This window comes from Lepisma saccharinum, chromosome 20 (genome assembly GCF_977018435.1).
Source record: "Lepisma saccharinum chromosome 20, izLepSacc3.1, whole genome shotgun sequence".
Lineage (NCBI taxonomy): Eukaryota > Metazoa > Arthropoda > Insecta > Zygentoma > Lepismatidae > Lepisma > Lepisma saccharinum.
Window position 1 is genome coordinate 70,649,723 of NC_139248.1, and position 27,218 is coordinate 70,676,940.

At 39.4% G+C, this 27,218-nt stretch overlaps 2 protein-coding genes and 1 long non-coding RNA gene across 3 annotated transcripts in view; 1 reads left to right on the top strand and 2 right to left on the bottom strand.

Annotated features, from left to right (window-relative positions):
- LOC146003332 (venom serine protease 34-like) overlaps positions 1-1,794 on the bottom strand; it is a 29,167-nt gene extending 27,373 nt beyond the window's left edge. The window contains exon 1 of the mRNA XM_083141612.1: positions 1,712-1,794. Coding sequence (XP_082997738.1) covers positions 1,712-1,744 — 33 coding nt within the window. The 5' untranslated portion in view covers positions 1,745-1,794. The remainder of the gene's footprint in view (positions 1-1,711) is intronic.
- Positions 1-27,218, top strand: part of LOC146003333 (uncharacterized) — a 399,672-nt gene that overhangs the window by 153,935 nt on the left and 218,519 nt on the right. The gene's annotated exons all lie outside the window — the stretch shown is intronic.
- Positions 1,867-26,185, bottom strand: LOC146003694 (venom serine protease 34-like). Its single transcript, XM_083142061.1, has 7 exons — positions 25,944-26,185; positions 23,691-23,721; positions 19,404-19,566; positions 16,944-17,161; positions 13,254-13,453; positions 4,371-4,434; positions 1,867-3,303 (listed from the first exon to the last, which is right to left on the bottom strand). Exons 1-7 carry the CDS (start codon positions 26,010-26,012, stop codon positions 3,182-3,184), a joined length of 867 nt encoding a protein of 288 aa, XP_082998187.1. The 5' UTR covers positions 26,013-26,185; the 3' UTR covers positions 1,867-3,181.

A 27,218-nucleotide genomic window follows, 5' to 3' on the forward strand; every position in this document is an offset into this window, starting at 1 on the left:
TTCATAGGTGTCGGTTGTAGTCCATTTCACACAATTTCTTTACAACTTTTTTTTAAGCACATATTATAAAATGACTCCAAGTGTAGAGAGAATTTCATAACTTGGAGTTTGAAGTGACTTTTACTTGTGTTTATGCAAGAACAACGGCTGAAGGAGACAAGCATGGTTGAAAGTTATCGGCTTTAATTCCGAGTTTAAGAACAAATTAATTTTTTTCTTGACTCACAAAAGAACGGTTTCATACCTGCCTTAAATTTTTATATTTTATCTGACTAATTCAAGCGTAGCTTTTATGAATCTAAAGAAAATGCTATTTCTTTTATTATTTTATGAAATTTATTCAACTTATTTCACTATAATTAATGTAAGATTTCTCTCAATGTATGGTTTAATATTGCCTAGATATCAGAGTAGAATCAAAAGAGTGATATTTTGTATACTTCAATAATAATTCTGACTTCCACATCTAAGTTGTAGACTGATTGAACTAGGCTATTTTACGTCGCTTTTCTGCCACTTTTGGCTAATCGCGATAATGAGGGTGAGAGGTATGATGCAATTACTGAAGAGACAACCACGAAGAGCACCCATGCCCAGACCAGGATTCGAACCCGGAACCCCTGGAATCGTTGCGCTCTGCTATAAACATTCCGTCACGGAGGTCGACCCTTCAGCGGAAGAGCCACGTTTGCAAATATATTTGTGTGAAATTTATAGTTAACAGAAAGGGTTTCAACTCCCGAATGCAACTGTTCTGATTTAAACAACTATTTGTTTTTCTAGTGACTAGTTTTCTTTATCTTACCATCAGTGGAAGCGGTTAGAGCGGTCGTACGGCAGTTTGCCTCTTACTTTTTGCTACTATGGCCTGTTAGCTTGTCTACCAAGGAACATAAACTGTACTTGGCCCCCTAGTTTTGGCACCTAATCGCCGCTACTGCTTACCATTATTACCCGTACTAAGTCAGCAAAGGTCGTTCAATGATTCGGCTGATGGTTGTAACATGTCTATCACATTATAAACCAAAATTTACTCACGAAAATAATGACTTTCCCAAAAGTTCTGTAGAATGTCGTGGTAGATATTTGAACAATTTTCAGTTGAGAATATGGACACTACATAACATTATGGTTGAAAATCTGCAGAATAGTTTTTTGCCACAAGGAACACCAAGAGAATCAAATGTTCGTAAAATTCAAATTATACCAAAAATTAAATTCATTGTTTATACAATCATAGGCGTAACTTGGGTCTTAACTTGGTGGGGGGAGGGAAGAATCAAATTTGGAGCTTAACTTTGGGGGGTGCAGAATCAAACTTGGAGCTTAACTTGGAGGGGGGGCAGAATCAAACTTGGAGCTTAACTTTGGGGGGGGGGGTGAATCAAAGAGTTTTCAGGCCATAGAAATATCATCCATAACTATTTCCATAAATAACTTTTACATTTCCAAAATCATAAAAATTACCCATTACTTTACTCAGTTTCTAGGAGGTTAACAAAATTACCATTAACTTGTAAGTTTTCATGAACCTGAAAATTTTGGGGGGGTAAGTGCCCGCTCTTGCCCCTCCAAGTTATGCTCATGTCTACAATATCACATAGGAATTATGTTAATCGCTTTCCTCCTTCTAATAATGCCACCGGATTAATGTTGGTAAGATACATACCCATACCACTCTCCCCTAGAAACACACATATCTTCTACATACCTTGGTGGTTGTTGTACGTATGAGATCTTTCATTACAAACACTTTATACGTTCCGAACGAAATGCATATTAACCTCAATGAAGAGAAACCTGTTCCAATTGTTGTCAGCAGGGATTAAAAATAAACAGAGGAACATATAAGTACAAGAATAAATTAAATTTTCTTTATTGCACAGAAACAAATGAAGCTGACAGACTAGTAGGTTGTTGAAATTTAAAATAGTTTATGATTCAAGCACGAAACAAATGCACCATACAGAGTTTTAACTGCTGTAAAAATGTCTAGGAGGCTTTGTTATTGAAGCTTTCCCTTTGTACAGTGTGAGCGTGTGCAATATGTGGGTATGCTGAGATATTCCGAAACAGTCTTGAAACAATTACCAATCGGGCCATTCCACGAAAAGTGGTCCTACTTCAATAACAAAATGAATTAGTATGAAAATTGTTGTTTTTATTTACATTAAGGTTTAGATATTTGTGAATGCACATAATTTGCACATATGTTTTTCATGAATTCAGCCTATGCTATCATACTCAAGTTTTTTTCATTTGTTAGCAGACAACACAACATACTAATTCTGTGATATCACTTCATTATGAATATTTTAATTCAATCTCATGTGAAGAACCTCAAATTTTGTGTGTAAAGTGTTACACAGGTAACGTTGGAATGCCCCAATAGTGGTTTATATTCACATGGAATTATAGTTTATATTAACATCTGTGTGCGAATTAAGCTTTATTTTTTGGGAGGGAAGTCCATTCAGTGACGTATTTGTCATTTATTTTCTGGGATAGGTTTTTTTGTATATTACCGGTCAATAAACTAAAGTAGCAGCCCTAACCTAGGTCATTGAATCTTATGATATAATAATTATTTAAGAAGTTCATTTCTTTTACACATGTAAACTTTCGAGCAGTTACATAAAATTTTACTTTATTTTTTCTTCCCATAAAGAGACATTGCTACCTAATGAACACTTATTTTTTTCCTCCTTTTTTCCGAAATAATTTGTACACAATTTACATAAAATCTACTCTTGCTATGATCTGATATTTTATCATTTAACGGTGGTGCATATTCCATGGTTAAGAAATGGCGTACTGCATGCTTTCAATTCTATTTTCTTTGGGGGAAAAACATCCCTAGCAGGAATAAGTTAAATTTTCTTCTGCCGGGGATACATTCTTTTATGGGAGGGAAATCCCCGGAACCCCCTCCCCCCGTTAATTCGCACACTATATATATTATCATAAAAGTACTGTTAAGCATGCATCAATAAGATTCGAAGACAAATTTACATACAGAAAGAAAATACATTAAATATTTCACATCCCAGTTCAGTTTCTAATTCATAAGAAACTGAATTTTCCTGTATTTCGTATTCATAGACACAATTCAAATGCAATACTTTCATAATATTTTATGCTTTGCAATTTCGCCGATGATTTATCTACATATATATTTTTCCTATCGCTTGCAATATGAAGCGTCTTTGGTGTTCTTGGCAATCCATGAAATGTACATTGAGAGTTTCACGTACACTCCTGGATACACCTCCTCTGCGCACAGATTCCCCCAGGAGACGATGCCTGGAAGTAAAACGCACGTCTCGTTAATCAACATAAGGACTAGAGAGTATTTCTAGGACATAGGCGTAGCTAGAACTTTATATTTGGGTGTGCACAAAGAAAAAAATGAGGTCTTGTGCTTTTTTCATAGCATATTTTGCAACACAATTACTTGGCTCTTTAACTGCACTGATGTTTGTAAAGGAATATTCACTAAATGACCGTGTTGAAAATTTCTTAATATATCTAGTAGAAAAATCAAATTGCATAGATATGACACACACACAAAATGTTCATAAATGTTACAAACAAATACATCAAAATACATGTCATCTAAAACAATTGACGTCTGTCAAAAGGTACAATGTTCTTAAACTCATCAATAACTTCAATTTCATCAATAGACTAAGCTTTTTCCTGTTCCACAAATAGCAAGAGCAGGGCTTCCAATCTATCCTGCTTCCGAGTTGCTCTTAATTTAGTTTTAACTTGGGTAAGCTTGGAGAAAGCAGCCTCACACGTGCAGCTTGCGACAGGTATAGAAGAAATGCGCTGTAGTACAGAGTAGAATGTAGTAAATATCTTCTTTCTCCAAATGACATCAAAAAATCGAAAATCTATAGACACTCGTTTCATCAGCGATAATGCACACGTTTGTACCAAGTAATGACATTTTCAACTTCTTACAAACTGTCGCTTATTTTCTCTCTTATTGAAATATCTGTCTTTAATTCTCTTTGATAAAGCAGCCCATTAGGGTGTGCCTAGGCACACCCGGCACACTCCGTAGCTACGCCTATGTTTCTGGATTAAGTGTGTACTCTCTCGTCTACAAAAACTAGAAGCAAGTATGAACTTGTTCTTCTCAAGAAGGGTAGATCGGAAATTGTAAGGAAATCTTTGCAGTAATGCTTTAAAACATCAATAAACTTATTTCACAACTAGCAACAAACATGCAGCACTTCAGTACAGTCTGTAAATAACAAGACTGTTCTCTTTGGTTTGATAGTTTGCCTCGCGAGAGGAAGGACGAACGAACGAACGCATTACATCCAGTTTTTGATAAGATTGCGGAGAATCTTTCTTACCTATTTGTTGCATTTTCCTCTTGGTTCCCGGAACTTTATACATGATGGGTCCGCCACTGTCGCCCTGGAAATAGTCAATATGAGAAAATTATTAATTAGTAATTTATGTGTGCAGTCCGACTTTTCATTTGATATTTCGATAAGCCGTAACATTCCGGTGCCTTTCCAGAAGGCCACCTTTCCCTGACACCCAAAAGTCAACCTCACTTCCACGTTGGACATCCTGGTAACGGCTTCTTGCAGGCCAACGAGGCTCTGGCGTCTGGACTCACAGCCAGTAGAATCCTCCGTAGGGCTGTGGTTGTCCTGTGTTTGTCCTTGTGTGTACTGAATGCTCCTTTACAGCCTCTGCTTCTAATAAGTAAGGGTATTTAGTCCTCGCAGACAATAAACTTCTAGTTCTTGTTTAGTAGTGAATGAATGAATTATTGTGTAAGGCAGTTTTTAAGATACATTTTCTTTTCTTTTTAGGGACCGAAATAGCTTATGTGCTGAAGTGCCCAGAATATATAAATCAATCAATCAGTCGTTCCGAGTGCCCCCTTACCGCCTAAACTTCTAACTACTGTAGTCCTCGGATAACAGTTTGCTTTCAGTTTCCGAGTTGATCTCAATTTAACAAGGCGAGTTAATTTTTAGAGGATATTTTTTCTTGGTAAGGGCCTGTCTGCTTTTTTTTAAAAAAAAATTATAGGGGTTTGTTTCTGTATTAACCTTCTGGCACTCGCGCTTATTTCTGTCACATGAGCACTCACGCGTTGCATTTTTTACAACACTCTCTATTTTCAGTCATACAATTGTAATACTTCAATAAAGTATTTTCTTTTATTTTCTTAATATTTATTAATGCTTTTTACACTAATTCTATCAATCGCGAATACTAGTAATCATTGAATAAAATAAAAAGGTGAAACAAAATATACTCTAAAAACTGTCAGACAAGTTTTAGGTAAGATATTTCTAATCTCTACTGAACACACATTCACTGCTTCATTCTTCTGTTGCAAATAAACGAGTGACTAATAAAACCACATATTTAGCAGTAACTATGAGGAAGGACCAACAACTGAATACGTTGGTGGAATCCATTGTTGGTGACCAAGCTTCTCGTTTTACTTTTAAAAATTATACATTGTTGTACTTTTTACAACAGCGCGAGTGCCGGAAGATTAAGCGACTGGCGTAAATAGCCAATGTGCTGACGCGCCAATAATAAACCAAATCGTGTACGCCCCTTTCTATTTCTTAGATTAATTCCGACGATGGATAAAGTAAACAAAAATAATGATTTGAAAATAATTAGAAATCAATGTTAATATTGAACTTGAATACAAGATTTTGTGATTTAATAATTGTGATTGTTAGCAGTCCACCAATCAAGATGCCAGCAAAGGCCAGATATCTATGTATAATGGTAAGAAATCTTTCCAGAAAAATGAAACGTATGGTTGGAAATTTAGAAGTTGTTTTAAATTGTTGTGAATGTAATTTGGGAAGGGGAAAACTTAGGCGTGCATGTATAAGCGTACGTGTGTTGTAACTGTTAGGATGTTCGGGAAATGACAATAAGTCACAAACTGCGATTTTCTGTCGAGTTCATTTAAGTCGCACTAAATCTTTTAAATAAAATATAAGTATAATTTTCTATTCGGTATGTCTAAAGATTCTAAACAGTAGCTACATGTCTACAATGTTTGATATTAAAAGAATAAGCATAAACAACTGTTCGCTGTAAAATTGCATCTTTTGATTAAGTGCTTTTTCCAGAACACCCTAGAATTTAACCAAGTTCTTCCTCTTACCACTCAGTGGCGCATCAGCGTAACAGCCCGCTAGTAAACAGAAGAAGGAAGGTCTTTTTCGTTGTGAATACGCGCGATACCTTGATCAAATCGTATAGCAGTGAAACGGGTACCAGCGGTTATGTTTCTGTTTCTGATCTAGACTGGATGTTCGATTTTCAAGGCATCGTAATAGAATCACGGGAAGTTGAAGCCACATCGCTGAGGAACAGAGAAGAAACTCGCTTAGCTTAGCGCATCAAAACGAGAGCCCAATACTACTCGGACCCAACCCTCCAGCTTCGCTTCCTAATGCGTGTAATGCTGTTGGCTGGGCATAGCCGTCCCTGAATTCGACTATGTTCGGCAGCACTCGGTTGATCTCGGCAGTCCACTCGTCGTAGCGTTGTTACAAAAATATGAGTGAAAAGGCGTGTTTTTTGTGCAAGTGTTGGTGTTGTTTACGCTGTGGTTATTCGTGTTTCATTGTACAGGAAGTACATTAAGTTAATATTATTAGCAGTAAGCTACTATGGGGGAACCGGAACAAGATATCGTATTTTGGTTAAAGGAAAGACAACAGTAATTCATAAGGAGGCCCGAGTTTACATGCAAGTAAGGTAAGACGCTTTAAATGAATTACACCTATTTTACTTTGTAATTCATGCATGTAATTTTGTTACATTTAATTACAAATTTTCATCGCATGGTACAGCATGTGTGGTTTGTCGTCGTAAGATCTTTGATATTGCAGCGAGCATTGAAATTGGAAAAGACCTTGACCTTGCCGTTTACTTGTTTACCACGGAAAAGATATTGCGTCCTCTCACCAGGTTGAAATTACTACCCTGACATTCTGCAAATTTTGCGATGACTACGTAAAAATGTCACGCCTGATGCATATTTAGTGCATTAAATGAACACAAGCTGATAAAAGTGTCCTTTTGTGCATTTCTGTGTGTATTTTGACACCAAAAAGTGCATCATTTGCAGTTTATGCACACTAATGTGTTATTGGAGTCAACATATTTATGTCTATTGACACGTTTTGAGTTCTGTGTGCGCATATCATCGACTCAAAGGAAAAGATGATGTAATAAAATATTGCTAAACTTAATAAGTGTAACGGGAATCGTGTCGTGATAAAAACCGATTCCAATTCGAGACGTAAAACCATAACGAAAATGCAACACTTTTCCTATCTAATTGCATTTTGGCTTGCACATCATTTTTTTCATGACGTTAATCATAGCTTCTTTAACTTTCCCATGCGTTTTACTTGAATCATTATGATAGTATTCACCATTAAGTAAGACGAGGAGCATTTTGTTGCATTGTATTTTTGTATTTCTATTTTTGTTCCTTTGCGTCGCTTTTATGACACTTGACTATTCGCGACGGTGGGGATGATGGATGTTTAGATAAAATAGATGGAAGGACATTAAAAAGGGTCAGGTCGGGACTCGAACCCGGGAACGTCGGTGGGGAGATCGCTATATTGTCTTTTATGATCAGGGTTGCATGTGTTAGCGTGAATTTTACGAAAGATAATTATTTGTCTCGACGTACTCCCATTATAATCTCTGAATACTTAAAAGGGTTTGATGGAGGCGCATAGTGATTCAGATCCAACTTTAAACTGTAGGTCCAGTCCCGATTAGCCTTACTGTGCATAAAGTGGACTTAAAAACTCCAAATGAATGAATCAATAATAATAATAATTTTTCTTTATTAAGTGGGCGAGGTTCAGCCAAGGGCTGAGAAATTCGACCCCGAAAGTGCGTAAGTAGAAGCCCTTTCTGACAGTAACGTAAGTTTTGCAGTTTGGCTGCTTGAAAGGTAAGTACTGGTAGAGTGATGCCTAGTGATGTCTAGTTTATTGCAAGATTTCCATACTGTGTGCTTCGAAAATTATGATTTCGATTTGCAAATTTAAAGTATTTTGTTACGGAACGAAGTATTTGCTGCCTGACCAAAATTGTCAAATGCTTTCTTTCATCAAAACGATAAGGTGTTTGAAAAAAGAGGAATTAATATTATCCTTGTGTTGCTTTATTGTTCAGATTTAATTTCCACAATGTTCATTGACAATTGTTATATGGAATTCCTTCAATGCACCAGATCATATTCAGTATTATATACACTTCTTTGACCATAGTCTATGAAGTTGTTTTTTTCTGACTGTGAACTTGAAAGATTTGCAAATGATTATCGTAAAATCTGTATATTAAAGGGTTGGACATTGTAGTTGAGAAACGAGAAAGCTAATTTTTAACAAATGTTGAATCAAAGCACATTGATTTTTCTTCCTAAATTAATGATTCTGTTTACTGGCTGGCAATATGACCTAATGTTCCTGTCTTCAAAGGTATACACACATTTTGAGAGACATTATCATAGCTTGCTTATAAGAGTGTGCACAGTGAAGTAGTAGAATATTTTGTGAATGTGATACGTATATTTCTGGTTGAGAGATTGACTCAGACCATCTTGTTGGATTGGATTGGATTGGATTGATTTAAAAATTGTTTGGGTGCGTCGGCACTAAAGGCCATTTTGCACCCTTCAATGTATACGGGGAAGTAGCCCCTTATCTAAAATTCTGACTAAAATCTTAAAAAGGGGTGTAAATAGCCCCTTGGGAAAACATTAAAAGTGCAAGGTTGTAAAAAGACCTGCACGAGACAAACACAACACATTAAAAAGTCTGAACAACCAAACTAAAAACCTCCTTACAGACGGTGGAAGAGTCCAGCTCTTCGTAAAAAACTAAAAACATTTGATAAAATGATGCTGTCATCACCCAAGAGGGATGACAAACAGCCGGAAATGTTAAAAATCTGCCGGAGGTAAGCAAGATCGACACATTCCACGATAATGTGTCGAATGCTTAAAGTAACATTACAAACACGACATAACGGAGGGTCCAGCCCTTGCAGCAAGTGACTATGTGAAAGACGGCTGTGTCCTAGACGCATGCGAGTTAGAGTGACTTCTTCTCGCCGAGAGGGACGGGACGAGGAACGCCAAGCACCTGTGGTGGGCTTAATAACGTGAAGCTTGTTCCCCGTTTCCGTATCCCACTCGGCCTGCCAAGTCTCATGAAGGCGACAACGGAACATGTTCTGCAGGTCGCTAGCTGGCAAAAGGTGGACGAGAACATCGCCGTCCGCATCAGCAGACTTGGCGGCAGCATCAGCTGCTTCGTTCCCCTGGATGTTCACGTGGCTAGGGACCCAACAGAAGTGTACATCGGCACGGGCAGATAGGGACACAAGCCGTCAGACCGTCTTGTCTTTTGTAAATTACAAGCCTAAAAGTTGCGTGGGTCAGTAGAACATCCGCGAAAGGGATTAAGAGAGAAAGTGAAATTTTCGCGCTTAATCAGTTTCGTTGTTTTTCCTTTTGCGCTACTCCCGTTTTTAATTTTGGTTTCGCGATTTATCCATTTAGCTGTAAATCCTTTCGCGCTTATTACCACGTTCGCATTTGTTCCGTTATCGCTTGATCCGTTTCGCGTTTAATCCTTTCGCGCTTGTTCCTTCGTGCTTGTTCAGTTTCACTCTTGTTCCTTTCGCGTTTAATCCTTTGTTAGGTTTCGCGGTTGTGTCGTTTGGCGCTTGATCCCGTTCGCGGTTAGTCCCTCCCCTCAAGACTCATTACTTCGGAACAAGCAAATAGAAGTATTCTGTTTTCTCTTCTTCACCGCCGTAAGACACTTTTTCAGACAGACTTTATACTCCTGGAAGGAATAGTTAGGGTATAGTCGACGCGCTAGCTACGTTAACGACCGGCTGGCTTTGAAGTCCACGGAGCGCGCCCACGAGCTCCAACAACCACATTCAACGCACAGTGTTGCCACACGTCTACTATCCACATCTACTCTACGCCACCTTGTCCCTCCGCGCACAAGAACCTTCCCACGGTATCTATATTGAAGTTGCAAACTACGGCAACAGCGTATCCGCAGTCATGTGACTGAGACTCCACGTGGAGTAGACGAGCAGAATGGCAGCTGCGCCCATTGGCTGAAGGTTGAGTGTGATTGGACGAAAACATCTCGCCCACTATTAATACCCACCCACGTTTGTGGCGGCGGTTTAATTTTAGTTTTCGACGTTAACGAAGTAAACGCGTGGACTATACTGTATCTCTCCATTGCGGCGTTGTTGAAGTCGAGCACACGCCTCCCCTTCCCCATTTTTTGTTTTCTCGCTATGTTTTAATTTTGATCCACATGTTACAGTGCACCTCTCCCCGCCCACACACGCGCGATTCAAAAACTCTACCAGGATACAAAATATACGGGTATGGTTTTCAATTTTTCAGATGTTGGCAACGCTGATTTCAAGTTGGCAACAATCTCTTAGCTAATAATTCCAGCAGATCAAGTTGCAAACACCGCCTCATTGGCTGAGGCCGCGATCTCGTTGCCGAAGGTTTGGATCCGAGCCCTGGACAGGTATTGGCTGTTACATTGTATTTGTTTTTGTGTTATCTAATCAGTCTAAATTTATTTAGACCTTCGTGGCGTAGTGGTTACCACAGCGTGCTTCGACTCCAGGGGTGCCAGGATCGAAACCTGGCCCGGCCAAATTGTCATTTGCATTATCTTGTTGCCATGAAAGTCTGCGCTAGTGTTGCCAACGAGACGAGACTTTGGCCTGTCTCGTCTCGTGGAGTCTCGTGCAAATGCTGTCTTGTCTCGAAAATATTCGTTTGTCTTATGACACATGGTCAATCTCGTCTCGTCTCGAATTTTTAAAAGCCTAGTCTGCGCATGCGCAGTGTGTGTGAGCAGAGCACGAGAACGACGCGCAACGGAGTTGTACGCGTCGTAATTGCAGATGTATTTGTGGAGAACTTCGCGTAATTTTTAGTGTGTTTTACATTCTTTGAGTTCTTAAAGTGTAATTAATAGAGGCCGGATTTTGATGACCTAAAAATGATCTGTAAAATGTTGTCTTTATTTCAGGATATGACAGATGGCACAGTTCTTACTTTTGTAATGTCGGAACTGAAATTACAAGATGTAAGTGAACTTCAGGTATAAACATCTGTAAAGATCTAACCTTATTCAGAATTATTGCAGTAGGTAATGTCGAGCGGCATTTTGCTTTGCTCCTACAAACGCGTGGCGATAGAATTCTTGTTTTCATCGTTACGGACATCAAGGCGATGAATGTCAGTTCCTGGCTAATAATGCAATTACATTGCGTTTTCTTTTGCAATTACGCAAGAAAGAAAAAAAGACCAGAAAAAGACGTAAAACGCGAAAACTGATGTAAAACGAAAAATAACCTAAAGCTTAAAAAATAGGAAATATGTCTGTAACATTCTCTCCTTTATTCTGTCTCACTTTTATGTTCCTCCCTTCTTTTGTCTTTCTTACTTCTCTCCCGTTCTGTCTTCTGTGTTTGTGTTTCTGTCTATGTCGTCTCTTCTACTTAATCCTCTCTGTCTCCTTTCTCGAACTCTTATCTTTCTCTGCATTTTTAATCTGCCTTCATTATTTCTATTCAATACCCTCTCTTTCTCTCTTCTTCTTGTTTTTTGTTTATTTCTTGCTCTGTGTCGTTTCTTCATTTCCTTCTATGTTATACTCTCTTACGTTGTTTTTCTCTATCTTCCCTTTCTCTTTGTACCGTGCGTTCATTTCGATCTTCAGCCGAGAGATCGGGAGAAGCGTGGCGGGCGGCGCTGACGGAGATGCCGACGTTTGCGGCCTGTAATGCCCGCTTATTTTTATGAACATATGCAGACATTTATATAAATATTGCAAAACGAGCACCAACCTGTGTTATAACACGCAAAAGTTCTTCTGTAATTCATCCAAGTTCTGCCCTTATATACACAAATAAATATGCTTTAGAAACGATGTTAAGAGCCACATATAATAAAACATTTTAATCATAGTTTTGACCAGTAACGTCCTGCTTAAGTTTATGTCCTTGAAAGAGTTTTATGTCGATGGGGATCGTTTGGAGGTTTCGATTATGCAACACTGTATCAAGATTACGCTGCAGACGAAACCGTTAAAAGTCAATGGTTTTCGTGAGCTTCCTTGTAATCCGAAATCTCCGAGTTCGAGTTTTTTGTTCCTTCGCGACTAGATGAAGACAGAGCTGTGAATATGGTGGAGAGCAGATGTAAACCATATGCGTGTTAATTTCGTACTGTGCGCAAGAGTGTTATTCTTGGTTACTTGCCGTTACTTTTTTGTGTCATTGCATTGTGTATGTGTGTTGTGTCAGTGAGACGATTGGAATGCCAGCCGCAAGGTTCGCGTTAGAACAAATAACTTTTATGTATGACACTTACGTGAAAATAGACTCGTGTCGAGACGTGTGTAGGCAATTTGTACAGAAATTCCGAGGCGTTTCACCTCCACATAGAGATACGGTTAGACATCTTGTCCTTAAATTACGAGAAACTGGATAGTTAAATTTAAAACACCTAAGCAAAAACGACGGATTCTAACCGAAGCAAAACTCGATGAAATTGGTACAGCGTTAGAACGTTCTCCAAACAAACCTCTACGCCGTGTTTCACAGGAAATGGGCGTGTCAAAATCATCAGCACATACAGCCACTAAGCTACTAAAATTAAAACCGTACTCTTATAACACAGGTTAGTGCTCGTTTTGCAATATTTATATAAATGTCTGCATACGTCCATAAAAACAAGCGGGCATTACATGCCGCAAATGTCGGCATCTCCGTCAGCGCCGCGCGCCACGCTTCTCCCGATCTTTCGGCTGAAGATCGAAATGAACGCACGGTATATTGCATATTTCACTTTTCTCTTCTTAATTCCCTCTCTCTTCTCTTAACCGTAGACTACAAGAAAAATAATCATTAATAGACAGGAATGATTTTTCAATTCTGTTCGTTACACATTTAAGAAATTGTATACTATATGCTTTCAGCTCCATTTTCTTTGAGGGGGATAAAAACATCCATTGCAGGGATAAACATATATTTTACCGGGGATAATTTTCTTGTGGGGAGGGGGGTCCCCGGTATTCCCCACCGTTAATTCTCACACTGCTCCTAACAGTCGTTATGAGCTGTGCAGTGGAAGGATGAAGCATAAAGCTTACCGCGCAAGAGTCCGTTCCCTCCCGCCTGGCGCAGAAGTTGTCCTCCAAGACATCCTCCTTCTCGTAATAGGACACCTCGAGGCACTTCTCCTGCGACATGGTGTCCACGTCCGCTTTCAGGAGGATGTACGAGGGGTCGTCCAGGACCCCTGTTCGGCCCCACCCAGCAATGGTCGCAACCTTGTTGGATGGGTCGGAATCTGGAAGGAAACGATCAAATGTTCTAATTTCCAGCACAGTACAGAACAAATCGGAGTTGTCTCAACACAAATTTTATTGCTATACGGAGTATGATTGATTGGTTGGATTAGGCTATTTTTACGTCAGTTTTGGCTAATCGCGATTATGAAGATGGGTGATGTTATGATGAAATTGCAGTTACTATTTTGTATAAAAATACCACTTGTCTCTAAATAATAATTTATATTCCTAGCATGGAGTAAATTTTGTTTCAAGGACCATCCATTTTAGTTATCCAAAGTTTCGAACTTGACCGAGAGTCTCCGGCACTAACTCTCGTTTGACACGTCCTTTCCCCTTGATATTGTTGTTAATTTTATTTCTTATTCTACAAATGTTTATTGTTATTAATCTTAATCTCTGTTATTTATTTTGTGATTCTTGTGGTATGTAATATTTAAACCTATCACTGATAATGTCAGGATAGTGACTGACCTGTATATACATACCTTGTAAGAGCTGTTGCCATGGGAATTACGATTGTGTTTTGTCTTTACTTTGGAGTTCTGGCTTTTTGAGTTGAATAGAGTGGTCAAGTAAATTGTTATTTTTTTGAGTGAAATGGATTTATGCATATAAGTATTTCTTTTGGTAAGAAGTAAAATATACTTCTTTTCTCTTAGTGGATACGTGACTTTCATTTTTATTTGACGAACGAACAGATATATTATTACGCAATACCCTGAGAGGCATCACGTGAATGCCACGAGTCTTCATGTGATCATTTTTATTGTGTTTTTGTTAAATGATCATGTTCCTTTGACTGAAAGAACGCGTCACGTTCTCGTCTCAACAAGTCTCAAAGACCGTCGCCCCCCTTTTCTGTTCTATTATATAGGACTTTGTATCTCTCGCCTCGAATTTCTATACGATAAGGAGAGAAGTTCCAAGAACAGTTACAGTGAGTCACATAATTATTCGGACACACAGTAAATTTCTAACGTTTAAGAGCGGGAAGGGAGTGAAATCTGTGTACAGCTTTGAAGTTGATTTTCGTTTAAAAAATGTCATGTTTAGCACAAAATTGGACGATAAAAAGTTAAAAAAAAAGAACATCAGCAACAGTATAACGAAGGATGAATCCCTACCGTTGCAAAAATAGTGCCACAAAATTATTCGGACACATAGTAAATGTTAACGTAAGTTTGCGATACAGTGACAATTTTGATTTACGGATTGATTGATACTCTGTTCATATATATTAACTCTGGTTTCCTGTAGGTTTCTATAGCAATTACGATCGCGTTTTGTTTAACAAAGTTGTGATATAAGAACATTTTCTATGTAGAAATGGGGCGAAGAGGAAAGGAAAGTTCATTTGAACAACGTCAGTTAGTGATATGGCACCACGCTAAGGGTAAAACTTACCGTGCAATTGTCTCAATGTTGAAAATGATAAAAGTACAGTTGCAGATATTATTAAGCGATTTAAAGATGAAGACAGGATCGAGTCCCGCGGTCATACAGGGAGACCAAGAATTTTTTCCCCAGAGCAGAGACAGTAATCGTGAGGGAAATTTAAAAAAAAACCAAAGATGAGTGCTCCAATGGTGTGTGCTGAGGTAGCTGAGGAGTGTGGAAAGCATAGTCATCCTGAAACTATACGAAGAGTGCTCAGAAGGGCAAACTATCATGGCCGTGTAGCCAGGAGAAAGCCATTTGTAAGTAAGCCAAACAGGACAAAAAGACTGGTGTTCGCAAAGGAACACTTAGGAAAGGATCAGACATGGTGGAATCGGGTAATTTTCACTGACGAGAGTAAATTGAATATTTGTGAGTCAGATGGGAGGGTAACAGTGTGGCGTAAACCAAATGAGGAGCTCCGAGGGAAAAATTTGCAAGCAACAGTGAAGCACGGGGGTGGTCACGTAATGGTTTGGGGTTGCATGTCGGCCCAAGGCGTTGGTAAATTGGCTTTCATCGAACAGACAATGGACAGGTACCGTTACCTTGACATTTTGAAGTCAAAACTAAAGACTAGTGCTGAAATGATGGGCATTCTTTGTAACTTTATGTTTTATCAAGATAATGACCCGAAGCACACTTCCCGCGTAGTACAAGAATGGTTATTGTACAACTGCCCAAAAGTGCTCCATCCTCCACCGCAGTCTCCAGACTTGAACGTCATTGAGCACCTCTAGTGTAAGTTGGAGAAAGAAGTGAGGAAAACACCTATAACCTCGAAGGCAGACCACAAGGAAAGACTTCAACATGAATGGGCCAACATGTCGCCAGTGTACACCAGAAAATTCGTAGAAAGTATGCCAAATCGTTTATCCGAGGTGTTAAAAATGAAAGGGATGCCTACCAGATACTGACATTTCTGTTCGTTGATTTTGAAGCGTGTTTTCCTGTTTCTCCTTCCATGTGTCCGAATAATTTTGTTTAACCCACAAAAAATGTTTGTTTTGTTTAATGAAAATATTCTACTAATATATTATATTAAACATAATTGAAGATAATTAACAGTGTGCTCATATTGTGTTTTGTTTGTTAAATAAATATTAAACATTTATCATCGTATTATATCACGACTACGTCAGTAAATATTCAGAAATATTATCTGTCCGAATAATTATGTGACTCACCGTATGTTGCTCAAACCACAAATATTCAACTTCCCATGACGTAATGATATGGCTAAAACATAAGAAAAGTCACCTACAGTCTCTTGTGATCCCTCCAGATAAGAAGTCTCGCCCATTCTCTTATCATGTAGTTGCAACACTATCGTTTTGGGTTTCGGGTTCCATCCCCGGAGAACAATGCACAGTTGTTCACTTTTAATCGTAGTTCCAATCCCGATAAAATGGGCTTCAAAGTCCACAATGCCAAGTTTCACTTTGTATGGGACACCCAAATGTCAACCTCGCTTTCACGTTGAACGCTGTAACTACAGTGTTGGAGGCCAACGAGGCTCTGGCGTCTCGCCCCACAGCCAGTATAATCCTCTGTAGACCCAGCGTTGTATTGTCCATTCATGTGTGTGATTGTCAGTTCGCACATCATCTTATCACTACTCATCCTCATCTTCGCGATTAGCTAAAAGAGGCAGAAAAGCGAAGTAAAATAAATCATATCAATCAATGTCACCTGTTGCTGCCTCGTACATTTAAATTAACTGCAACATATTTACAGTCGCTGGCAAAGTTATTAATACTAGAATTAATAATTATCTGAATGTTAGTGACAATGGTTGTAGATTAGCATGCAATGTTAATTGGACATTATCCATTGTCTAGTGCTTTCAACTATCCTTATTCTGACACAACGTTTCGTATTCAGATGAAATTTCTTTTGCTGATGGACCTGTCATTTTTACTACAAATCCGGTGCTCTAACTACTCCAGCCCTCCGCTGTATCTTATCACCATTCATCCTCATCTGCGCGATTAGCCGAAAGTGGCAGAAAAGTGAAGTAAAATGAATGAATGTAAAACGGCCGCTTACTCATCGGGGGGAGGCAGACGGGCATGATGCGGTCGTTGAACTTGATCCTTCCCTTGAGTCTGATGAGGGCTACGTCGTGGAAGTCGTGGTCCTCCCTGCTGATGTAGTTCTTGTGGAGGATGAACTTCTGGGGCTTCACCAGCGGCGTCGTGGCGTTCCTCGTCTTCTTCTTGAGGTCGTGGGCAGCCAGCACTACGCGGATCTCCTTCAGCTTCATCCTGGAAGAGGTGTTGTGCTATGAAAGTCTCTCATTAATAATAGCCGCGTCTAGTTCGCTGCACTTTTTGACTCTTTCTGCACTCACGCGTCTAGTTGGTTACACGGTGCAACACCGACTCGTCTACTTCCTTGATTTGCTGTCAAGTAGTGTACGAGGGACGTGCCGAAAGTAAGTTTCGTAATTTTGTTTTCACAGAGAAGCTTTATTACGAACGTAAGAAAACAATGTCATAACAAAATACAATATCTTGGCTATTTTTCCACATAGTCGCCACCAACATTGATATATTTGTCGTACCGTGAAATCAATTTCAAGAAGAATTCCTGGTAAAAATCGGTGCCCAGCGATTTAAGGAAGTTCTTCGCTGCCTGTTGCACCTCTTCGTTGCTTTCGAAGTGACGTCCCGATAGTGCTGACTTCAACGCAAGAAGAAGGTGTAATGGGGTAAGATCAGGGCTGTAGGCCGGGTGATTCAATCTCACTCATCCCAGACGAAGAATGTGTTCTGCAGTGACCCTTGCTCTGTGGGGTCTTGCATTGTCGTCCAAGAACAAAACCCCTCGACTCAAGAGCCCTGGTCTCTTACGTCGAATGGCGGACTTCAGTTTGTTTAGTGTGTGGCAATATCGTGCCGCATTGACGGTCCCTGTAGTAAGGTAATCAAACCAATGACACCCTTCGCGTCCCAGAGCGAATGAGCTCGGGCGCGTCGGTCTACTGCTTATCTCTATTCTTCGGCATTCTGCGCATGCGCCATCGCTCCTCTGCTCTGGCTCCTCGCATCGTCAATTCAGGAAAGATTGACTTTTGTTATGGCAATGTGTTTTCTCACTTTGTAATACAGCTTCCCTGTGAAAAAAATGACGAAACTTACTTTCGGAATGTCCCTCGTATTTGGTGTCTGCACCGTTTGTTTGCACTACCTTCTGGAGCGTATGTCACGTGGTGCGTGCTAACTAATCAAAAGAACTAACTTTAAAGTAGAAGACAGGCATTTGTTTAATCTTCTGAACTTGAAACCGTTATTCGTCTACTTGGTCGAACGTCATTTCCTTGCACCAGCCTGACACCGGGATATACCTGCACTACTTCTAGTGCCAAAAAATGAAGCGAACTACGTAGACGGGGCCAGAATGTAGTGCTCGGTAGTTGGTGACCTTAAAATTATTTAAGAAATGGCTTAAATTTTCAAAAAATTATCTAAAAGTAATTTTCCCTCTCAACGTGAAAGCTCAATTTGTTCATAAATTAGAACAGAGGAGTCGAATAATTCAAGCCCCTTTCTTTTGTATAATATTGAGTTCTACACCTCCACATCACCCCATGTGCCTTCATGGTATGTGTGCACACGCACAGGGCACCTTTATTATTATTTTTTACCGTTGTTTACTGGTTTGAACTACTGAAGTTATAAAGTTAGTAATAAAAAAAATAAAAAAAAGTTATAAAAACAATGAAGTATTAATGTAGTTTTCTGAATTTTCACTTGAAGGTTACCCAAAAACGCTACAAGTTTTTATCTGTTTAAGTCATGCACCTCCTTTCAGAGTGGGCTTAGCAGGGTCAGCATCAACTGTTTCCCAGTGTGAATTGACAAAAATAACTGGTTTTAAAAACAACGCAAGGAGCTTCAAAACAAGAACAAAATCATGTTTGTAGGACTATGCAATACTAAGAAAAGTTGTTTCACATAACTGATAACAGCCTTTTTTTGGTCGATTTAAGAGAATCGAAGAATTAGAAATTGTGTTTAAAACTAAATTTCATCACGATCTGACCACAATTTTTTTAGTTATAGAATTTCAAAGAGAGCGATCCTTTGGAATACAAAAAAACGGCACTTTTTTCTTCTCACGACAATAAAAAATCGAAGGCATATTCGAAAAAAAATAGTTACAATAGATTAACGCAGAATTGTTAATTGCATTGTTTTTTATGTATATTCTGTCCCAGGAATCTCTGGATCGAGCGAACAAACGCAAGTCTCTTCTCAAGTAGTGACTCTAGAGGGATCGACCATGAACACGTGAGAGGGAGCGGGATTGCGTCGAGGGGGAAAGCGAATGCAGCTACCAGCCTTTGCAGCAGCACGTACTGCTTCGCTCCACCTACTTGCTTTCGCTACCGTTATGCAGAGATTCTCAGGATAGAGTATATACCCTTGTCTGTGGTACAGGCGTGACGGTTAATTTTTAATGGGAGTCCAAACTCGCCATAATTTTTAATCCGAGAACACTCACTTGTAGACGCAGTGCCCCGCCGTGAGCACATAGCGGTCGTTGATGATGCTCCCTGCGCAGTGGATGTTTCCGTTCTTGATGATGAGGGCGACCCACGGGAACTCGTTCTCGTCTGCCGGCTTCCCGTTCACGATCCTCCGCTTGTCTTTGTGGATGCCGCACTCTGCGGAAGAAACGCTCTCGTCAATATCGCCGGTGCAGTGGTCGTTGGCACGTTAGCGGGAAGAGACACTTGCCGCTCCCAAAATGGAAGGCTAAACGCGCGGTCATGGAAATAGGCGGCTGGACAGAATTGCGCTGGTGCCACATGTGGGAAAAGCAAAGCGAGAGCGGGACAGAAGTCGCTGTGTGCCTACTTCGAGCCTCTCTCCGGGGCACTTTTGTGTCATCCCTGACCTTTGGAGCAAATACTGTCAGTTTGTTTCACGTGAATTACTAGGTAAATCAAAAACTAAAGGCAATTTTGTGTTTTCGCAAGAATAAACGAAGACTGGGTGTGTCTGACGTCACCACGTGTATACTTGGAGTGACGTGGAAGTAGAAGTATCCATCACTGCCCCATTCAGTCGAGTGTTGCGGAGCAAAAAGGTCACACGTATAGACGCACCGCTCCACGAATGCACCATCGAGGAACAGAGTGTCGTAGTGCGCTTTCTGTGGTCGAAGGAAGTCAAACCGACAGACATCCACCGACGGCTGTTAGCGCAGTATGGAGCAAGCACCATGACTAAACGAAAGGTGTATGAGTGGGTGGACCGCTTTAAAGCTGCGTGGTCATCGGTTCAGATCAGATGACGAGGTCCAGCAGGCGGTGCAGACGTGACTTCGTGTCCAACCAAAAACCTTCTTCGCGGACGGGATACAGAAGCTGATTCCACGATACCAAAAGTGCATTGCCGTGCAGGGGGCATATGTGGAAAAGTTATATGTGTAGTTCTTCTTCTTGTGTGGAAATATAGATGTTATGTGAAAATTGCCTTTACTTTTTGATTTACCCTAATACAAAAATCTCCTACAAGGAGATCTTTCATTCTCTTAAACCTCAGAACACACGGGGTTGTGCTCCGACGTGGCAACAGCGCGAACTTCTGCCACGCGCCTAATTGCATGGCCGTACGTTTAAGTATTTAAAAATTATTGATAGCATAATTATAATAATAATAATTACGTATTAATATTAGGATTAATATATCTATTGCAACGAAAAATGTTCGTTCGATCTTTTATCAGCAATGTGCGAATTAACGAGGGGGATGCCGGGATTCACCCTCCACAAACAATTTTATCTCCGGCATAAGAAAATTAATTTTACCACTATCAGGAATGCTGTTATTCGCCTCAAGGAAAATTGAATTGAAAGCATACAGTGCACCATTTCTTAACTATGTGACAAACACAATTGAAAAATCATTCGTGTCCATTCATGATCCAGTTATCAAAGATTTCCATGCCGAAAAGTACAGCAGCCTTGTGGATTAAAACATGACACCATTCTTCAAGTGAACAACTCACCGAGCCAAAGGAAGTAGTTTTCCACTTAGGTTTCCTGATATTTTACATATATTAAAGTGTTCACAAGCAACTTGCGTTAAGTTTGAACTTGGCAATAGAAATTTGGTCAAATTTTCGGGGTGGTTAGTTTGTAGCTCTTTTTTGTGTGTGAATTGGGGTTTTCTTAGAATGTAAATGTACTAAGTGTTTCCAAATTACGTGAAAATCTTATCATAACAATTTATTGACCTAGGTTAGAACCTATGTTCTAAGATGCAATCGCAAGGGAATAGTTTAGTTTACTGATTGCTAACAGATACAAATTTGCATACCCCCAAAAAAACCTCCTCTCGAAATGAAATCATAAATACGCCACTGAATACATATCCTCTCCAAAGCAAAAAGCTTAACTCGCAAAGTGTTTATTACACAGAGAAAGAATCTCGTATACATTAATCGGGTCTAGATGTACTAGTCACGGATCCACTTTAAACTGTAGGTCCAGTCCCGATTAGCCTTACTGTGCATAAAGTGGACTTCAAACGGCAAATCAATCAATCATGTACTAGTCACTTAATAAGCCGACACTGGAAATCAAATCCGGGACTTTTTCGTCACAAGGCAATATTAAACGATGGACGCAAAAGGAGAGATCAATACTTCCAATGTTCATGGGAGTTTCACCTGATGAATTCTCAAGCTTATCCCTTTCTGTAATCATTGTTATCACCTTATAATCAAAAGGTCGTTGGTTAGTTTCCTGGTGGAAGTTCAGATTCCACTTTGAAGGCCCAATTCCGATTAATTTATCAGACTACCAATTGGCCTTAAAACAAGCCGCTGTAATTGTCCTGACGTGAATATTGTAACGCGCGTACATATAGCTACGTATGAGGCTGTGTCAGTATGGGGAGAAATTTGACGATGCGTTTCTATCATATGCTTTCAACATATCTGTGCCCCTCGCACAAAATTCTGGATCCACCTACGGCAGTCACTTCTTCAAGATTTTAGTTCGGGGAGAAGTTGAGAATTTCTTAGCGGCGCCACTAGAGTCCATGCACAAGGTGACCTGCGAACTCCTATCCTTTACATTACCTGGACATTAGAACGTCGCCGTTTCTTTTATTTTACTCAACTTGGCTTTAGGATCAATTATGGCAGTCAAGATGCAATAGCTATCCTAAGCGCTGCAATTCAAAATAACAAAATTAATAGATCATACTGTTACCGTATTTTTATAGATGTAGAAAAAGCATATGATTCAAATAATTTACATATGCTCTGGAATAAATTAGAAAACCTTGATATTCACCCCCAACTATCGTTAATTATATGAAACCTATATTCCAACACAAAGATGTATGGATGGTTCTAAGAGAAACTTAGTGGACCTCGCTTTACTTGAATGGGAATTCCTCAAGGTGCACCATTGAGGCCTTTATTATTTAATATTTACACTAATGAAATACACGGCTTACGTCTTTATCCATTCCAGATAGTACAATACGCAGATGATTTTTGTTTTTATAGTACTACAGATGATGAGACCCAAGGCGTAATAAAAATGCAGAGATTAATCATCACCATATGAGAATGGTTCTACAATGCAGGATTAACTCTTAGTGAAAACAAATCCAAAATTATTTGTTTTAATAATAAGCATACGGCATCTATCCCAATAACATTCAACACATTTCCGACATCCCAGTGAGAGATAATCACAAATGTTTAGGTGTGCTAAAGCTTGTAGCTATAGTAATTTCAATCGAAGGTGAATTACGGCAATGGTAATTTAAGTCCTTTTACCTTACAATGCAAATATTGTTAGTTATTTTCATCATTTGATTAACTTGGATTGTACAGTAAGTGGTTACAGGAGGCATTAAAGCATTCAGATAGGTAACCCAAATCGCACTGCAAGTATACATTATTGTACAGGGTAAGTCAAAATGATGGACCCGATTACAGAGATTTATTCTGTAAAATCTAATAAGCATATGTTATTGTGAGACATGCGCTCCGAAAGGTTAACTTTCAAAGTTTAGTTTCCACGCAGTGTTTCCACTTTCTTCCGCTAGGCGTCAGCAGCGAGCAGCGAACAGGAAAATGGCGTTGACTGGAGAACAGAGATCTTTCTGTGTGCTTGATTATCATGTGAAGTCTGTGATTAGTGTGCAACGGCATTTCCGTACCAAATATCGAAGAGAACTACCTACGGGTTCGGGACCATCTCAATGGGGCATTGGAACAACGTTGGATAGGCCGTGCATCTCTGGAGGATCGACCTCTCCTTCATTGGCCACCTCGTTCCCCCGACTTATCCCCATGTGATATCTTCATGTGGGGTTTTGTCAAGGATCATGTTTACGTACCACCACTTCCAACAACATTGGATGACCTGCGTGCCCGCATCACAGCAGCCATTGCTGATATTGACTGCAACATGCTACACAAGGTTTGGCAGGAGACAGACTATCGGCTAGATGTGTGCCATGATACGCGAGATGCTCACTTGTGATTTGTTTGAAATAAACTTTGACAGTTTACCTTTCTTAGAACATGTCTCACAATAACATTTGTTTATTATATTTCACAGAATAAATGTCTGAAATCGGGTCCATCATTTTGACACCCTGTATATCGCCCGCGGATATAACTTCCAACAGATCAAACAGCGATGCCATTGTGCGTGTAATTGTGAGTTTTGTTTTCTGTTTTTGCATTGCATCCATTTTTTAAACGAACTGTGCAAGTATTTGGTAACGCTACATTGGTTACTGTGCAGAAACTTACCACATTTCAACAGCTTAGAAGCCTCAGAGACCTAGTAAAACAAAGAGGAACATGAAAAAGTTAACAAAATCTAAGCCAGTCATTCACAGGGAGCAGATTTATAGGCATTAAGGTATAACAAGTAGACTAGCCAATAATAATAATAGTAATAGGTTCTTAAAATGGCACCAAAAGTGTTAAAGGAGCCAAACTATGCAGTGGATATGAACTTATTTCAATTTCCTTCACCACTTGCAAATGTAATGATTTGTATTGATATTACAAATAACCAGAAAATATGTTTGCGGATTTTCGATAGGATATCTTGTGTTTTATATTGTGAAATGTTCTTCCTACTTTACAGGAAGTTGATGAATACTATTTGAAGGTAATAAGCTCACTGTGACATATGTTACTTTCTGCAGGATTGAATCGCTCCCATCCAAGATATTAGGGGATTTTCGACCACTCTCCTAACAACATTCACTCGCTAAGACGATGATTGAAAATTGGCAAACTACCAAAATGGCGAGGTGAGCACACTTGTATTGGATACTACAGCTTTAGCTATGTAGCTCTGTAGGAAGCCAAAGTTGCGAAGAGAAGCAGAATTGAGCAAGAAAATTTGAGCTGTTCGGGTTCGAATCCCGGCCTTGCCGTGGGTCTTCTTTGTGAGTGACCTTTCATCACTCATCCTCATCTTCACGATTAGGCAAAAGGATCAGTAAAGCGAAGTAAAATAAACCAAATCAATCAGTCAACAAACTTATCTAGGTCAATACAAAAGACGTCCTTTGTGTGTCATTTAGGAATATTGCAAACATCACTCTCAAAATTTTGCAAAGTATAAGATCCACGAAAAGTTTTCAAATTGTAAGCACTACACAAACACTATGGGAGTCAAATGAAAACATTAAAAGTCCAATAGAAATTGTCGGACAAATTGTATACAGCTCAAATTTACGTGAGGTATCAACTGTTATTTACAAAACGACCTCAAGGCTGAAACACTAATCAAGTCAGCTTCAAAACGCCATTTTTGTTACTTTAAATATGGCGCCTCCTCTAGCACCATTGAAGACGAGTGGTTTCTTGCCCTCTGTCAGCCTAGAAGTGACAGAATTTTTTCGGCATATGAAAATTCAATATAGGTGTACATGCTTACCACACCAGCAAGTTTACTAATGGAGGAGAAAGTTCGACAATGACTTCAGTTCGCAGGCAGATGGGTGGGAAGGCCTTCGCAGTGGCTCATAAAAGTGACTGCACGTGGACTCCAAAGACTGATTCTTCTTGAGATACACAGGCACTAACTCAAACTTGAAAATGTATGTACACTCGGAGAACTAAATGTATCATATCGATTGATGCACTGAAGTGTGTTTTATGGGTTCTTCAAAGAATCAGATTCACATTTGATGCATTTGGGTGCATTTTTGTATGTCGTGAAAGAAACACCAAAGTGCATCATTTGATTCAAGTGAGGATTCCTTTCAGTCGAGATGCACTTCAATGCATCAGTTAATGCGTTTTGATGCACTTTGATGCATTTTAATGCACCTTCCTGCATCTTTTTGGATGGTGGACTTAAACGTTTCCCTGAGCTTCATAAATTCTGTAGCTGAGACCAAACGTTTAAGTGCATCATCCAAAAAGATGCAGAAAGGTGCATCAAGGAACATCAACTGATGCATTGAAGTGCATCTCGACTGAAAGGAATCCTCACTTGAATCAAATGATGCACTTTGGTGTTTCTTTCACGACATACAAAAATGCCCCAAATGCATCAAATGTGAATTGATTCTTTGAAGAACACATAAAACACACTTTAGTGCATCAATCGATGCATTCTGCTGCATCAATCGATATGATGCTTTTAGTTTTCTGTGTGTAGATCAGCAATATGTAGGTGCTAAAATGCAGAAAACTTGTGCAACCCTACAAACAGAAATCTACTAGATAAACAAAAAGTAATTAAGGTTTACATTTGACTCTCCCTTGTACAAACACGAAAATATATGAGTCGAAACAGTTCTTTGACTTACTCTAGAAATGTATTAGTTATTATGTTGTGGAATTTACTTCTGTCTATATAACATCTGCAATACAAAATTATACCGAAGTGAGAAGTAAATATTTCCATTTGATGTTATTTTATTTCAAAACTGTTTTCTACTTTACACTTATAAGACTAGAGTAACAGCATAAAATTCAACCTGTAATTAATTCATGCTGTGAGTTACAAGTATTTGCTATGTACCTGTATTTACCTACCTCCTGCAACAACCATAGCAAGGTACAACCTAACACAATTATGCAATAATTAATCCTTTGGGTTGCCATTACTGGAAACTTTGCTAGTGGGATGTTATTTTCTACATAATTGTATTACATATTTTTCTATTACCCCTTTCAGTTGGAAACCATTACTCCTTTTGGAACGTTTTCAGATTAACACACGACATAAAACTTCATGACGTGTGGCAAGAGCTGTTCAAACTGAAGTATATATACGGCTTATTTTTCGTTTTCTCACAAGATCCTTGTTTTCAAGACTGGTTATTTATTGTAATATAGTAAACTCTTATCGCTAAGTTATATACTTGGATTGCATTTTAAGAGGTATTCACCGTGTGCAGCAACTCTTGCGATAAGAATTTATTACAGCCGGATTTCTTGGCGGAGTGTTCAATACACGATCATTGTAAACGGGAAGGGACTGGTAAACGGATCACCCCAATAATGCGCGCTCTCAAACACACACACACACACACAGACACACACTCACACATAATGCATGTCATGAAGGCACATTTGAGCTGCCCCAAAACCGTACTGGTAACGCCGTTATCTTGTAATCAAGGCGTGGATGCACATAGTAGTTCGAATACCACTTTAAACTGTAGGCCCAGTCTCGATTAGCCTTCTTGTGCATAAAGTTGACTTAAGAAAACTCGCACGTTTCCGATTTCGGGGGCATAGGCGTCGGGAAATGTATTATAACGTTAACAGAGAGCGATATGAAGCAACATGCACAAGATGAGTGTGCCTTAACTGTTCTTACAATGTGATTAAAATCAGTAACAGTATCAGCAGTACTTCTGCCAGAAGGACGTGCCTTCTGCTGACCACCAACCGGAAACTTACCCTAAACAAAACGCTGCGCCTGCGCTTTCGTCTAGAGCGTCCCATAAGTCTATAAACAGGGTTGTTAAAGGTCCAGGAATTTTGATTAAATTCAATTCCGGTCCAGGAGAGAAAATCAGCAAGCGTAAATCGGTTCTGGACCGTAAAGAACCTTTTTATCTGTAAAGTATTTCAATTCGGTCCAGGAACCTTTTTTCTGAATCAGTTTAAATCGATTACGGACCTGACGATAAACAATTATCAACTTGTGAGCATGAAAGATTAATCCAGGTGCTCACTGTCTCGAGAATCTAAGGTACAAGGTAGGAATGGGCGAAACACGAAGGATCTAGTCACGTTGCCCCTCTCCTTGCAGCCCCATTCTCTCTCGCGCGCGTTCCTTCACTTGGTTGTAGAAGCACT

Coding starts and splice junctions, on each gene's coding strand:
- LOC146003694 (XM_083142061.1), bottom strand. CDS start 26,012: ATGGCAACCCAAAGGATTAATTATTGCATAATTGTGTTAGGTTGTACC. Junction 19,567..23,690: donor TTCTAAGCTGTTGAAATGTG/GTAAGTTTCTGC, acceptor TTTCTTCCGCAG/AGTGCGGCATCCACAAAGAC. Junction 4,435..13,253: donor AGGGAACGGACTCTTGCGCG/GTAAGCTTTATG, acceptor GACTATTTCCAG/GGCGACAGTGGCGGACCCAT.